At 38.5% G+C, this 13415-nt stretch overlaps 3 protein-coding genes across 7 annotated transcripts in view; 1 reads left to right on the top strand and 2 right to left on the bottom strand.

The window, feature by feature from the left end:
* Nucleotides 1-13415, bottom strand: part of LOC116051410 (gamma-crystallin M3-like) — a 160778-nt gene that overhangs the window by 85784 nt on the left and 61579 nt on the right. Inside the window, exons 1-3 of one of the 5 annotated variants that reach the window (XM_036004390.1) lie at nt 10378-10425; nt 3974-4216; nt 3577-3866 (exon numbers count right to left, since the gene is read on the bottom strand). The exons of 1 other annotated variant lie outside the window; for it this stretch is intronic. In XM_036004390.1, coding sequence (XP_035860283.1) covers nt 3588-3866; nt 3974-4216; nt 10378-10410 — 555 coding nt within the window. In that variant the 5' untranslated portion in view covers nt 10411-10425 and the 3' untranslated portion in view covers nt 3577-3587. Of the gene's footprint in view, nt 1-3532; nt 3867-3973; nt 4217-4321; nt 4370-10377; nt 10426-13415 lie in introns of those variants that run through there. 3 more of the 5 variants (XM_036004389.1, XM_031303263.2, XM_036004388.1) reach the window with 3 other exon arrangements.
* LOC116052556 (gamma-crystallin M3-like) lies at nt 451-1286 on the top strand. The gene is made up of 3 exons (XM_031303373.2): nt 451-500; nt 609-851; nt 959-1286. Exons 1-3 carry the CDS (start codon nt 468-470, stop codon nt 1235-1237), a joined length of 555 nt encoding a protein of 184 aa, XP_031159233.1. The 5' UTR covers nt 451-467; the 3' UTR covers nt 1238-1286.
* LOC116050298 (gamma-crystallin M3-like) lies at nt 9641-10284 on the bottom strand (the record flags this gene model as incomplete). Its single annotated transcript, XM_031300280.2, has 2 exons — nt 9641-9919; nt 10027-10284. Coding segments are annotated over 2 exons (537 nt in total), but the record flags the coding sequence as incomplete, so codon positions are not given.

Genomic DNA, 13415 nt, shown 5'->3' with positions numbered 1-13415 from the left:
AGAGAAGTGTTTTTTTGCCTTTTCTCGCCAAATATGAAAAATTCTACGGGTTTCGTGACGTTGACCAATAGGGCCACAGAACTGATGATATAATACTAAAATTAACATTGTTAGTTGATTTTCAATACCAAATCACAAATCCAAGCATATTTCATACTACTATCATTACATTATTTGAGATTAATCTTCATCACTTACTGTGTTTTATTAGTCTTTGAATACATTTGATTAATTGTATGTTTGCTGAATCTTTCCGTTTTTCTTCTCTTTTTGTCGGGACGTCATAGTACTCAGTCCTTCAAAGAATTTACATAACCCCTTCTGTTGGCTTCCATAGTAAGTTGCTGAGTAAGGGGGCTCTCTGAGGGGGAGGGGGCACTCATTCTTTACGTTTTGTCGTGTATAAAAGGAAAGGGTTAAACCAGGTAGGAAGGCAGTTCAGGAGCAAAAACGCATCTACAGCCAACATGACCAACACCGACATGAACATGAGGGGCAAGGTACTTTTAAAATCTTTTTGTAATTAGCATAAATTGCTGTTTACAAAATAGGATCACTAAATTCACCTTGCTGCTTAATTTCTAACCATTACAATTCATTATTTTCAGATTATCTTCTACGAGGAGAGGAACTTCCAGGGTCGCCACTATGAGTGCATGAGCGACTGCTCTGACATGTCCTCCTACATGAGCAGGTGCCACTCTTGCAGGGTGGAGAGCGGCTGCTTCATGGTCTACGACCGTCCCAACTACATGGGAAACCAGTACTTCATGAGGAGGGGCGAGTACGCTGACTACATGAGCATGATGGGAATGAGAGACTGCATCAGGTCTTGCCGTATGATCCCCATGGTAGGTATAACACGGCATCCGTGATACTATTCTTCTACTACAGGTGAAAACCAGCACAAAACTTGATATTAAGACATTTATTTGTTTATGTTCTCTCCAAAAAACAGCACAGAGGTCAGTTCAGGATAAAGATCTATGAGAGGGAGAACTTCGGTGGTCAGAGTTACGAGCTGATGGACGACTGCGACAACATGATGGACCGTTACCGTATGAATGACTGCCAGTCCTGCAACGTGATGGACGGCCACTGGCTGATGTACGAGCAGCCCAACTACAGAGGCAGGATGATGTACATGAGGCCCGGAGAGTACAGGAGCTTCAGGGACATGGGCATGAGCGGCATGAGGTGGATGAGCATGAGGCGTATCATGGACTCTGGCTACTAAATGTTCACTGAATGTGTGAAATACCATTAAATAAATGTCTGCACTATTTCAACTTCTGTCAAGTTCATTGTCCAACTGTCACTATGAAATATTATGCAGTATTATACAAAAATATATTTGAGTTATGAAATTAACTATTTTGTAAGCCATGTAAGTGTGGCTAGGTGGAACTGTGAAAAAGAGGAAAAGGCTGTTATTTCTTTCTTTCTTGAACTGTATTAGTAGCATGGTCCTACCAGACTCTGGTACATTTCATTTGTACAGAGAGTCTGGCCACTCTCCATTGAACTTCCTTGAAGGTGGGTACTCTATTGAAGTTTAAAACTATTGGATCTGCCCAGAACCACTCTGGATCTGCCATAACCAATCGCTAACGTTTGGTCGTGACGTCGGCTTAGCATCGCTAGCGTTCGCCTTAGCCAACTCCTTCACCACTAATGGAGCAAGCTGGAAAGTCTAACTTCTCCCGAACCCCGTGGGGAGGAGGGCCACAAGATCATGGCCACCAACAAAACTCAGCAAAGATTGTTGCATCTTTCTCCGCCGCCATTACGGAACTACAACTCTAGTAGCGCACGGCATCAACATTATAGTTCTCAGCCACTCCCTCTGTTTGGCGATTGGACCGGCAAAAAGTTGGCTGGAGAAAACCCAAGACTATACCGCAAACCCAGCTGTAGTACTGAAGGGAATGAAAATTGAGTATAAGTACGTAGGAGGGCGGAGCCAGGCTACTGTATTAGGCTTTTTAAAACACAAATTAGCCAATATCAAACACACCGCTTCGGACACCATTTTTGTTTACATTCTTGTTTTTAAAAGTTAGTCCCTAGCATGGTTCTGATGACACTATGCAGGTCGTGAAAGACAGCAAGCTATGATTGGTTGGGGGCCAACATGACATAGCAAAACGGCATAAATTTATGATTCTTTAATCGCCTAATCTGACACAGTGACCATATTAATATAGAAAAACATTGTCTTAACATAAGTGTTGAAGTAGATTAGAAAACGGAAAGATTCAGCAAACATACAATTAATCAAATGTATTCAAAGAATAATAAAATAAGTGATAAAGATTAACCTCAAATAATTTAATGATAGTAGTATGAATATGTTCGGATTTGGAATTTGGTATTGAAAATCAACTAACAATGTTAATTTTAGTTTGTGTTGTTTTATTCTGATATTATTGGAGGTATTAGCTATCCCATAATATAGTGTTTAGCCTTTTTATTTATGTATTTAAAATCAAGTTAAATAAATGTAATATTTTAAATGTTCTTTTTTTAACTGTTATAAATAAAACATAAAGAACCGTGACCGCAGACCGTAGTAAATGTTGAATTGTAATTTCATTAGATTAGAATTAGAATTAGATAATACTTTATTCATCCCACTTTGGGGAAATCCACTTGTTACAGCAGCAGTTTTTCCACAATAAAAACAAACCAACAAACAAACAACCAAACAAACAAACAAACAACAGGCAAACAACAGACAATGTGCAAAAAGTACTGAATGAATATAAAGTGGCATTATATAAATATATAAAATATAAATATGTAACACCCCCATTGCATGTAGTTTCCAAGATCTGATGGTTTCAGAGTTTTTTGGGTTTAAAAAACCCCCAGTATTCCTTTGTTAAAGAAACAGAAGAGTCTCCTGGATATTTTAACTGTATTATCTTTATATGTTTTGGCTATCAATTTTAATTATTCCAAACAAGAAGCCTTGTTCTTTCCATCAGTTTAGTATGGCAAATAGCTCTTGAATACTTTGACACCCACATGAGCCTCAGGCAACATTCGTACAGAGAAGGAGCCAGTCAGAGGAATCAGACCTAACGTTTAGCGAATTAACAATGTTTCACAGTTGTAGGCGGAATAAAACACAGAACTATAATTGCTGAATTTATCTAACATTTAACCAGAATTTAAGTGAACTGGCTAGCAAAAAGAGGCATAAATACCGTAATAGTAAATAGTAGTAAACTCAAATTTGAATTCATTGTTAAATTTTTGATCATACATAGCCTGTATGTAATGTTTACTAATTGTTATATACCTGAATATTTATCCTTCTTTCAGTATCAATGGAAAGCCTTTGTCTGTTGGGTTTAACAGTAATTCCGATTTGAAACATTTTAGGATAAAAATGTTCTTGCTAACAGCTGCTTGCTGCCTAAAAAAAATCTATAAAAAATATACTTAATTTTATAACTCAAATATAGTTTTGTATAATACTGCATAATATTTCATAACGACAGTTGGACAATAAACTTGACAGAAGTTGAAATAGTGCAGACATTATTTATTTAATGGTATTTAACACATTCAGTGAACATTTAGTAGCAGGAGTCCATGATACGCCTCATGCTCATCCACCTCATGCCACTCATGCCCATGTCCCTGAAGCTCCTGTACTCTCCGGGCCTCATGTACATCATCCTGCCTCTGTAGTTGGGCTGCTCGTACATCAGCCAGTGGCCGTCCATCACGTTGCAGGACTGGCAGTCATTCATACGGTAACGGTCCATCATGTTGTCACAGTCGTCCATCAGCTCGTAACTCTGACCACCGAAGTTCTCCCTCTCATAGATCTTCATCCTGAACTGACCTCTGTGCTGTTTTTTGGAGAGAACAAAAACAAATAAATGTCTTAATATCAAGTTTAGTGCTGGTTGACACCTGTAGTAGTACAATAGTATCACGGATGCCATGCTATACCTACCATGGGGATCATACGGCAAGACCTGATGCTGTCTCTCATTCCCATCATGCTCATGTAATCAGCGTACTCGCCCCTCCTCATGAAGTACTGGTTTCCCATGTAGTTGGGACGGTCGTAGACCATGAAGCAGCCGCTCTCCACCCTGCAGGAGTGGCACCTGCTCATGTAGGAGGACATGTCAGAGCAGTCGCTCATGCACTCATAGTGGCGACCCTGGAAGTTCCTCTCCTCGTAGAAGATGATCTGAAAATAGTGAACTTTAATGGTTAGAAATTAAGCAGCAAGACAAATTTAGTGATCCTATTTTGTAAACAGCAATTCATGCTTATTACAAAAATGTAAAAGTACCTTGCCCCTCATGTTCATGTTGGTATTGGTCATGTTGGCTGTAGATGTGCTGTTGCTCCTGAACTGCCTCCCTACCTGGTTTAACCCTTTCCTTTTATACACGACCAAACGTAAAGAATGAGTGCCCCCTCCCCCTCAGAGAGCCCCCTTACTCAGCAACTTACTATGGAAGCCAACAGAAGGGGTTATGTAATTTTTTTTCAAGGACTGGGTACTATGATGTCCTAACAAAAAGAGAAGTGTTTTTTGCCTTTTCTCGCCAAATATGATAAATTCTATGTGTTTCGTGACGTTGACCAATAGGAGCACAGAGCTGTAAACATGGTGTTGACTGATGTCATTTTTTCTGTATTTCTTTCTTTCTTTTATTAGGCTTTTCAAAACACAAATTAGCCAGTATCAAACACACTGCTTTGGACACCATTTTTGTTTACATTCTTGTTTTTGAAAGTTAGTCCCTAGCATGTTTCTGATGACACTATGCAGGTCGTGAAAGACGGTAAGCTATGATTGGTCGGGGGCCAACATGACGTAATCTGACACAGTGACCATTTTAATATACAAAAACATTGTCTTAACATAAGTGTTGAAGTAGATTAGAAAACAGAAAGATTCAGCAAACATACAATTAATCAAATGTATTCAAAGACTAATAAAATTCAGTAAGTGATAAAGATTAATCTCAAATAATTTAATGATAGTAGTATGAATATGCTCGGATTTGGAATTTGGTATTGAATATCAACTAACAATGTTAATTTTAGTTTGTGTTGTTTGATTCTGATATTATTGGAGGTATTAGCTATCCCATAATGTAGTGTTTAGCCTTATTATTTATATATTACAAATAAATTAAAAGAAATTAAATATTTGAAATGTTCTTTGTAACTAAAACATAATGAACTGTGACTGCAGTAAATCTTGAACTAGAATTTCATATACTGTATGTAACACCCCCATTGCATGTAGTTTCCAAGAACTGATTGTTTCAGGTTGTTGTTTTTGTTAAAAAAAAAAACCAGTATTCCTTTGTTAAAGAAACAGAAGAGTCTCCTGGATATTTTAACTGTATTATCTTTATATGTTTTGGCTATCAATTTTAATTATTCCAAACAAGAAGCCTTGTTCTTTCCTTCAGTTTAGTATGGCAAATAGCTCTTGAATACTTTGACACCCACATGAGCCTCAGGCAACATTCGTACAGAGAAAGAGCCAGTCCAGTGCTCGAATTATCTTTTTGTCTTTAAGGGGGTCTCTCTAGCTCATAAAAAAAAAAGTTGGCACACCCTGCACATATTCTAACAAGGCTATACAATTAAATAGTCTAGGCGCGAGTGGCGCTTTTGCGCAGTATATGCGCACGGTAGGCCTAGTCTATAACTTGACACACGCCCACAACAGACAGAGAGATTTTTTTTTTTACAGAAATGGATTCCTTTTAATTCATCTCAACATATTATTGATTGTAATAGTCCATATTTCATTTCAATTTCGGAATACAAAGAAATAGACTAAACGATTTAGTCTGAGTGTCATTCTCAATTTCACAATGAAATAAAACGTAACCAGACCACCGTCTCAGATATCCTCAGTGTCAAACACAATAATGCATGTAGTCTTTAACTTATACACAGGGAAAATGCACTAACTGGCAGGAATTAATCAACCCATTGCACAGCCAAACTATGTTCTAGTCTTATAATGTACACGTAGTGGTAACAACACCTGGGTGTTCAGTCGTCTCGTGTGTTGAACCGTGGAAATAAATAGACAAACAATTTTGGAATTTGCACTGAGATGTTGTTGGGAAGCCTATTCACTGAATATTCCGCCATCAGAGATTGCATTGTATTGCTGACAGGTGTTTCAAAATATCTGGGAACTTTTCCGGAGCTCTAAATGGCAGAGGATAGCTACAGATTTATTTATTTAAGATGTATTGGTGGTATTTACCTCAAAAGCACATTAAGCTAAAAGCAAGGTGACTTCTTCGGACTTGCGAGTGCTGTCAAATCGATCGTATGCAGTTTGCTCACATAGCCTAGTGGTGTGGTGGTGAAGTGCAGTCATGCTGCGTTCATGAGCGTAGGGTAGGCTCAGGTCTACGTCCCGTAGTAGCCTATATTTTATATTTTAATTTAATGTCTTTAATGGTAAAAGACCGCACAGGGATGGATAATGAGCGTTGTTTAAGATTAAATTTCAATGCCACATATGGCAGACACCTTCAGATATGAGAGACCCCTCAGATTTTTGACTTTGTTGCTTTCATGGGAGCCAGTACTCACTCTCTGGGAGCTCGGCTCCCTCTGGCTCCCACGTAATTCGAGCACTGAGCCAGTCAGAGGAATCAGAGCTAACGTTTAGCGAATTAACAATTCGCTAAACAAAACAAAACAATTCGGAACAAAATACAGAACTATAATTGCTGAATTTATCTAACATTTAACCAGAATTTAAGTGAACTGGCTTGCAAAAAGATGCATAACTACCGTAATATTTAATGTCTTAAAGTGCTCATATTATGCTCATTTTCAGGTTCATAATTGTATTTAGAGGTTGTACCAGAATAGGTTTACATGGTTTAATTTTCAGAAAACACCATATATGTGTTGTACTGCACATTGCTGCAGCTCTTCTTTTCACCCTGTGTGTTAGAGTGCGAATCAGGCCGCATTTTTCTGTCCGAGCCCGGCCCAGGTCCGACAGAGCAGTAACCGAACCCGGCCTGAGCCCAACAGGCATTAAGATATTTATGTCCCAGCCCAACACAGTTAAAATCTTATTTTTTTCTCATACTAATGACACATATGTTTGTTTGTGTGGAAAGCACGCTTTTATTAAGCAACTGTAGGAAGGCATTTGGAAATGTCAACAGAAGAGCGCATTAGCGCACACGGGGCAACAAGCGCACGTTAACACAGGCGCGCACCTACATAATAAGCTTTTTTAAATTTAAAATGTTGAATGCCTTATCGCACTGATGTGACCGAGCACGATCCAAACCCGAACGTCATTTCTAAATATCTGTCCGTACCCAGCCGGCTCGGTTCGGGTATCCATCCTGTACTGTGTGTTGAGCTCTCTGTTTTAGCTACAGAGTGAGACATCTCACTTCTGTACCATCTTTGTTGGGAGTCGCACATGCGAAGTAAGTACTGCTAGCTTGTCAGTTGCAGAGTATGAGGGCGTGCCATGCTACCAGCTAGGCAAGCATTATAACGTGTGCTACAAAGTGACGCACGTTCATCACGGAAGTAAAGGCTGGACTACAATAGAGCTGTTTGGAGAAGTTTGTGAACAGTGTTTTCTCTGGAAGATGGTGGACTTTGGGCTTTTTCACTTTGTAAACCTATGATGTGTACAAAAAGATATATAACACAATAAAGGAAAGGGGAAAAGCCAAAAAGCACAATATGAGCACTTTAAATAGTTTTAGTAATAAAAAATAGTTAAGTTTTCAGACTACAAGGGAAAGTTTCTGTTTATCTATCAGTGGCACTAAATTGTAGAATAAACTACATAATGAATTAAAGCAATGTCTAAACATATTCGAATTCAAAAAGATGTTCAAAGAAATTATATTCCAGAGGTACAGAGAAACACAGTGCAATTAATAACCTGGGCTTACATTGAACAATTTGTGGTATGTGTATAATTATTATTGTGTATGGGTAAATATATGAATGTGAATAGAACTTCTGAAAATATATTTTCATTGATTACAGATTTATTATTTCTATAGACTTATTATTTTGTAGCTAACTTATTTAATATGATAGAAAGGGTACAAAGGGGTAGGAGTACATAAGTATTACTTCTTCCTACTCCTTTTTGCATGTGTAAATAGAGGTCTTTAAGTACTGGAAATTATGGAGTTTTATTTTTTAACTTTTTTTTTATTACTATTGTTTTCTGATGTTTTATTTTATTTGCATGTTCAAAATAAAAGATATCAATCAATAAATCAATAAATCTTACTAGGTTGCATTAACAACAAACATTAGTTATCATTAGCTAGCTTAAGTGGCTATGTTAGCTACATCATGGGTTGATTGCAATGGTACTTCTAATCAGATGTTTTTTTAAAGTCTGAAGTGCCTTCCATGTTTCGTACGATGTACACATGGTCACTTAGGGTTTAAAACCTGTAAATACTTCAACCACCACTTTTGAAATAAAGAAGTGACTTGCATTTTTTTTTGTGTGCTTTTTGCCTTTAATTGATAGGACAGCTGTAGACAGGAAAGGGGGAAGAGAGAGGGGGGACGACAAGCAGCAAAGGGCCTTGGGTTGGAATGGTACCATGGCCACTGCGGTAAGGACTAAGCCTTGGTACATGGGGGCACACTTAACCAGGTGAGCTACCAGGGCACCCAAAAGGAGTGACTTGCATTCATCAGCAACATCTGCAAGCAGGTTATTAATTACGAATATGCTTACTGTGGAACAAATACATTTTTACCTTGCTTTGAAAATGTAATAGTCTTAATTTGATTTCATTGTTCAATTTTTGATCATATATAGTCTGTATGTAATGGAGCTCAGCGTAAGTTTTTTCAGGAAGACTTCAATAACGTTTTCACATCACTGCTAGTTGATCAGCTGTTTCTAGGCATTCACTTTTCAGTAACCAATCAGATTTAGCCATATATTTCTCAAGCCAATCACAGCATGACATCCCTGTTTTAAATCTGGTCTCTCCTCTGCAGTTGTAAGTTGTCATTTCAGGACTAGAGTGCGACCCGCCTCCTCCCCTTCAACCACTGGTTGTCTCACCCATGATACCCTTGGTCTTCGTCAGCTGAACGCCCCCTTGGCACTTTCGATTTGGTCTCCTGTGCTCCTTCATCACCACCACCAGTGTCTAGACTCCATCGGGGGATATGTCTGGGTTTTGCTACCCCTTTAAAACATATTGTTACGATGGAGTCTAATCTCCAAAGACTTTGTACATTCATATTTTGGTTATGTGATTTACAATAAATCTTTTCATATTTGCAAGGAAGTCTCTCCTGATTGAAATGTTTAATAATTGTTATATACCTGAATATTAATCCGTCTTTCGAGATCAATGGAAAGCCTTTGTCAGTTGGATTTAACAGTAATTCAGATTTGAAACATTTTATGATAAAGATTTTTTTGCTAACAGCTGCTTGCTGCGTAAAAAAATCAAATATACTTAATTTTATAACTCAAATATGGTTTTGTATAATACTGCATAATATTTCATACTGACAGTTGGACAATAAACTTAACAGAAGTTGAAATAGTGCAGACATTATTTATTTAATGGTATTTCACACATTCAGTATACATTTAGTAGCCAGAGTCCATGATACGCCTCATGCTCATCCACCTCATGCCACTCATGCCCATGTCCCTGAAGCTCCTGTACTCTCCGGGCCTCATGTACATCATCCTGCCTCTGTAGTTGGGCTGCTCGTACATCAGCCAGTGGCCGTCCATCACGTGGCAGGACTGGCAGTCGTTCATACGGTAACGGTCCATGATGTTGTCACAGTCGTCCATCATCTCGTAACTCTGACCACCAAAGTTCTCCCTCTCATAGATCTTCATCCTGAACTGACCTCTGTGCTGTTTTTTGGAGAGAACATAAACAAATAAATGTCTTAATATCAAGTTTAGTGCTGGTTGACACCTGTAGTAGTATAATAGTATCACAGATGCTGTGTTATACCTACCATGGGGATCATACGGCAAGACCTGATGCTGTCTCTCATTCCCATCATGCTCATGTAATCAGCGTACTCGCCCCTCCTCATGAAGTACTGGTTTCCCATGTAGTTGGGACGGTCGTAGACCATGAAGCAGCCGCTCTGCACCCTGCAAGAGTGGCACCTGCTCATGTAGGAGGACATGTCAGAGCAGTCGTTCATGCACTCATAGTGGCGGCCCTGGAAGTTCCTCTCCTCGTAGAAGATGATCTGAAAATAGTGAATTGTAATGGTTAGAAATTAAGCAACAAGGTGAATTTAGTGATCCTATTTTGTAAACAGCAATTCATGCTAATTACAAAAAGATTTTAAAAGTACCTTTCCCCTCATGTTCATGTTGGTGTTGGTCATGTTGGCTGTAGATGTGCTGTTGCTCCTGAACTGCCTCCCTACCTGGTTTAACCCTTTCCTTTTATACACGTACCAAACGTAAAGAATGAGTGCCCCCTCCCCCTCAGAGAGCCCCCTTACTCAGCAACTTACTATGGAAGCCAACAGAAGGGGTTATGTAAATCTTTTTCAAGGACTGGGTACTATGACATCCCGAGAAAAAGAGAAGTGTTTTTTGCCTTTTCTCGCCAAATATTATACATTCTATGTGTTTCGTGACGTTGACCAATAGGAGCACAGAACTGTAAACATGGTGTTGAGTGATGTCATTTTTTCTGTAGTTTTTTCTTTCTTTTATTAGGCTTTTCAAAACACAAATTAGCCAGTATCAAACACACCGCTTTGGACACCATTTTTGTTTACATTCTTGTTTTTGAAAGTAGTCCCTAGCATGTTTCTGATGACACTATGCAGGTCGTGAAAGACGGCAAGCTATGATTGGTTGGGGGCCAACATGACATAGCAAAACGGCATAAATTTATGATTCTTTAATCACCTAATCTGACACAGTGACCATATTAATATACAAAAACATTGTCTTAACATAAGTGTTGAAGTAGATTAGAAAACGGAAAGATTCAGCAAACAGACAATTAATCAAATGTATTCAAAGAATAATAAAATTCAGTAAGTGATAAAGATTAATCTCAAATAATTTAATGATAGCAGTATGAATATGCTTGGATTTGGAATTTGGTATTGAAAATCAACAACAATGTTAATTTTAGTTTGTGTTGTTTGATATCTGATATTATTGGAGGTATTAGCGATCCCATAATGTAGTGTTTAGCCTTATTACTTATATATTTCAAATAAATTAAAAGAAATTCAATATTTGAAATGTTCTTTGTAACTAAAACATAATGAACTGTGACCGCAGTAAATGTTGAATTGTAATTTCATATACTGTATGTAACACCCCCATTGCATGTAGTTTCCAAGATCTGATGGTTTCAGAGTTTTTTTGGTTTAAAAAAACCCCCAGTATTCCTTTGTTAAAGAAACAGAAGAGTCTCCTGGATATTTTAACTGTATTATCTTTATATGTTTTGGCCATCGATTTTAATTATTCCAAACAAGAAGCCTTGTTCTTTCCATCAGTTTAGTATGGCAAATAGCTCTTGAATACTATGACACCCACATGAGCCTCAGGCAACATTCGTACAGAGAAGGAGCCAGTCAGAGGAATCAGACCTAACGTTTAGCGAATTAACAATGTTTCACAGTTGTAGGCAGAACAAAACACAGAACTATAATTGCTGAATTTATCTAACATTTAACCAGAATTTAAGTGAAATGGCTTGCAAAAAGATGCATAACTACTGTAATATTTAACGTCTTAAAGTGCTCATATTTTGCTCATTTTCAGGTTCATAATTGTATTTCGAGGTTGTACCAGAATAGGTTTATGTGGTTTAATTTTCAGAAAACACCATATATTTGTTGTAGGACCGGGGATGGTTGTAACACTTTTTGACTCAGCTCCTATAACTTGCAGAATGTTTTTGGTAGGATACTCAAATTTTGACACAAAGTACCCTCATTTGTCTACTACAAACAGCAATGTTTTTAACTTCTTCAACTATATAACAGAATTCATTATTTGATGTCAAATGCAAGGAGTGCCATCGTTACAACCTACCCCACTACCAGGGTATGTTGTAACACAACCTGGGGTAATTGTAACAGTAAGATTGAAGAACTAAAAGCTGAGACTACACCATAAAATATGCATCTATATAAGTTTATTGTGCATGTGCCAACACTAAAGCATCTTCCTGTGCTTCACTAAGAACAAAAATAACTCATCACTGATGGCTAAATGAAGAACAGTGTCAGTGGTATGGATCTTAACATTAGAAGAGCTTTCTCAAAGAACATCTTCTGATAATACCTATGAATGTTACACATACAAATGGAAACCTTCAGCAGGAGGTCAGAAATAGCTCATAATCCGCATAAAATTACAGGAAGACGTTTGGCAATTAGTAAAACAACAAACACTCACACTGTGTCTGTCTTAAATGATAAAACATGAACTTTAGTGTGTGTATCTGTGTGTGTTATCCATCTAATCAGAGTGATCAGAATTAGTGGTGACAGATCTATGTGGGATTTCCAGGGGTGCAGTTTTCGTGGGCCCAGAACTTGCAATTTACACATCTGATCCACTTTTCTTTGGGTTTGGAATTTCCAAAGGGCTCCATGCACACAATGCAAAAATCATTTTCATCTGAGGTGTCCTCACCCTTATCCTTTTTCTTCTTGGATCTCTTTTTAGCTGTCTTTCTCTCTGCATTATTTTGTTTGCTTTTCCTCTTTCCAAATATGGCCGTTTTCACATTCTTCTTACTACTCCTTTTCTTTTCTTCTTCCTCCAAGGCCTGCTTGACTGGTGTATCTGTATAGATGTCTGACTTTCTCCTTCTCCTTGTCGTACCAGTGGTCTTTCTTGGCCCTGCTTTGGGAAATGGTCTTACATTAGAGGGACTGAACACTTTAGTTAAGGGCTCAGCAGGAGCAAATTGGAGGCTGCTGTAGCTGCTGAGGACACCTGAGACAGAGTGGAGGCTGCTGTACCTGCAGAGGACACCTGAGACAGAGTGGATGCTTCTGTAGCTGCAGAGGACACCTGGGGCAGGGTGGAGGCTTCTGCAGCTGCAGAGGACACCTGAGACAGAGTGGAGGTTTCTGTAGCTGCAGAGGACATCTGAAGTAGGGTGGAAGCTACTGTTGTTGCGAGGGAGTCTTGCTGGGAAACTACAGAAGCCATTGAAGCTGGGTCTGGACGGTCAGTCACTTAGGAAGGTGCAAAGTCATAGTCCTGAAAAATGTCTGGGTTAAATGGCCAAATGCCTGTGCATCTGAATCCAGCCTGTATGTTGCTAGGAGATGCAGCAGTGGGCAGAGCTGTTCTCATAAGTGATGGCACATCATAAATGGTCATCGTCTTGACAGTATTCATC

Source organism: Sander lucioperca, chromosome 8, assembly GCF_008315115.2.
Source record: "Sander lucioperca isolate FBNREF2018 chromosome 8, SLUC_FBN_1.2, whole genome shotgun sequence".
Taxonomy (NCBI): Eukaryota; Metazoa; Chordata; class Actinopteri; order Perciformes; family Percidae; genus Sander; species Sander lucioperca.
This window is presented reverse-complemented; position numbering and strand designations above follow the sequence as displayed.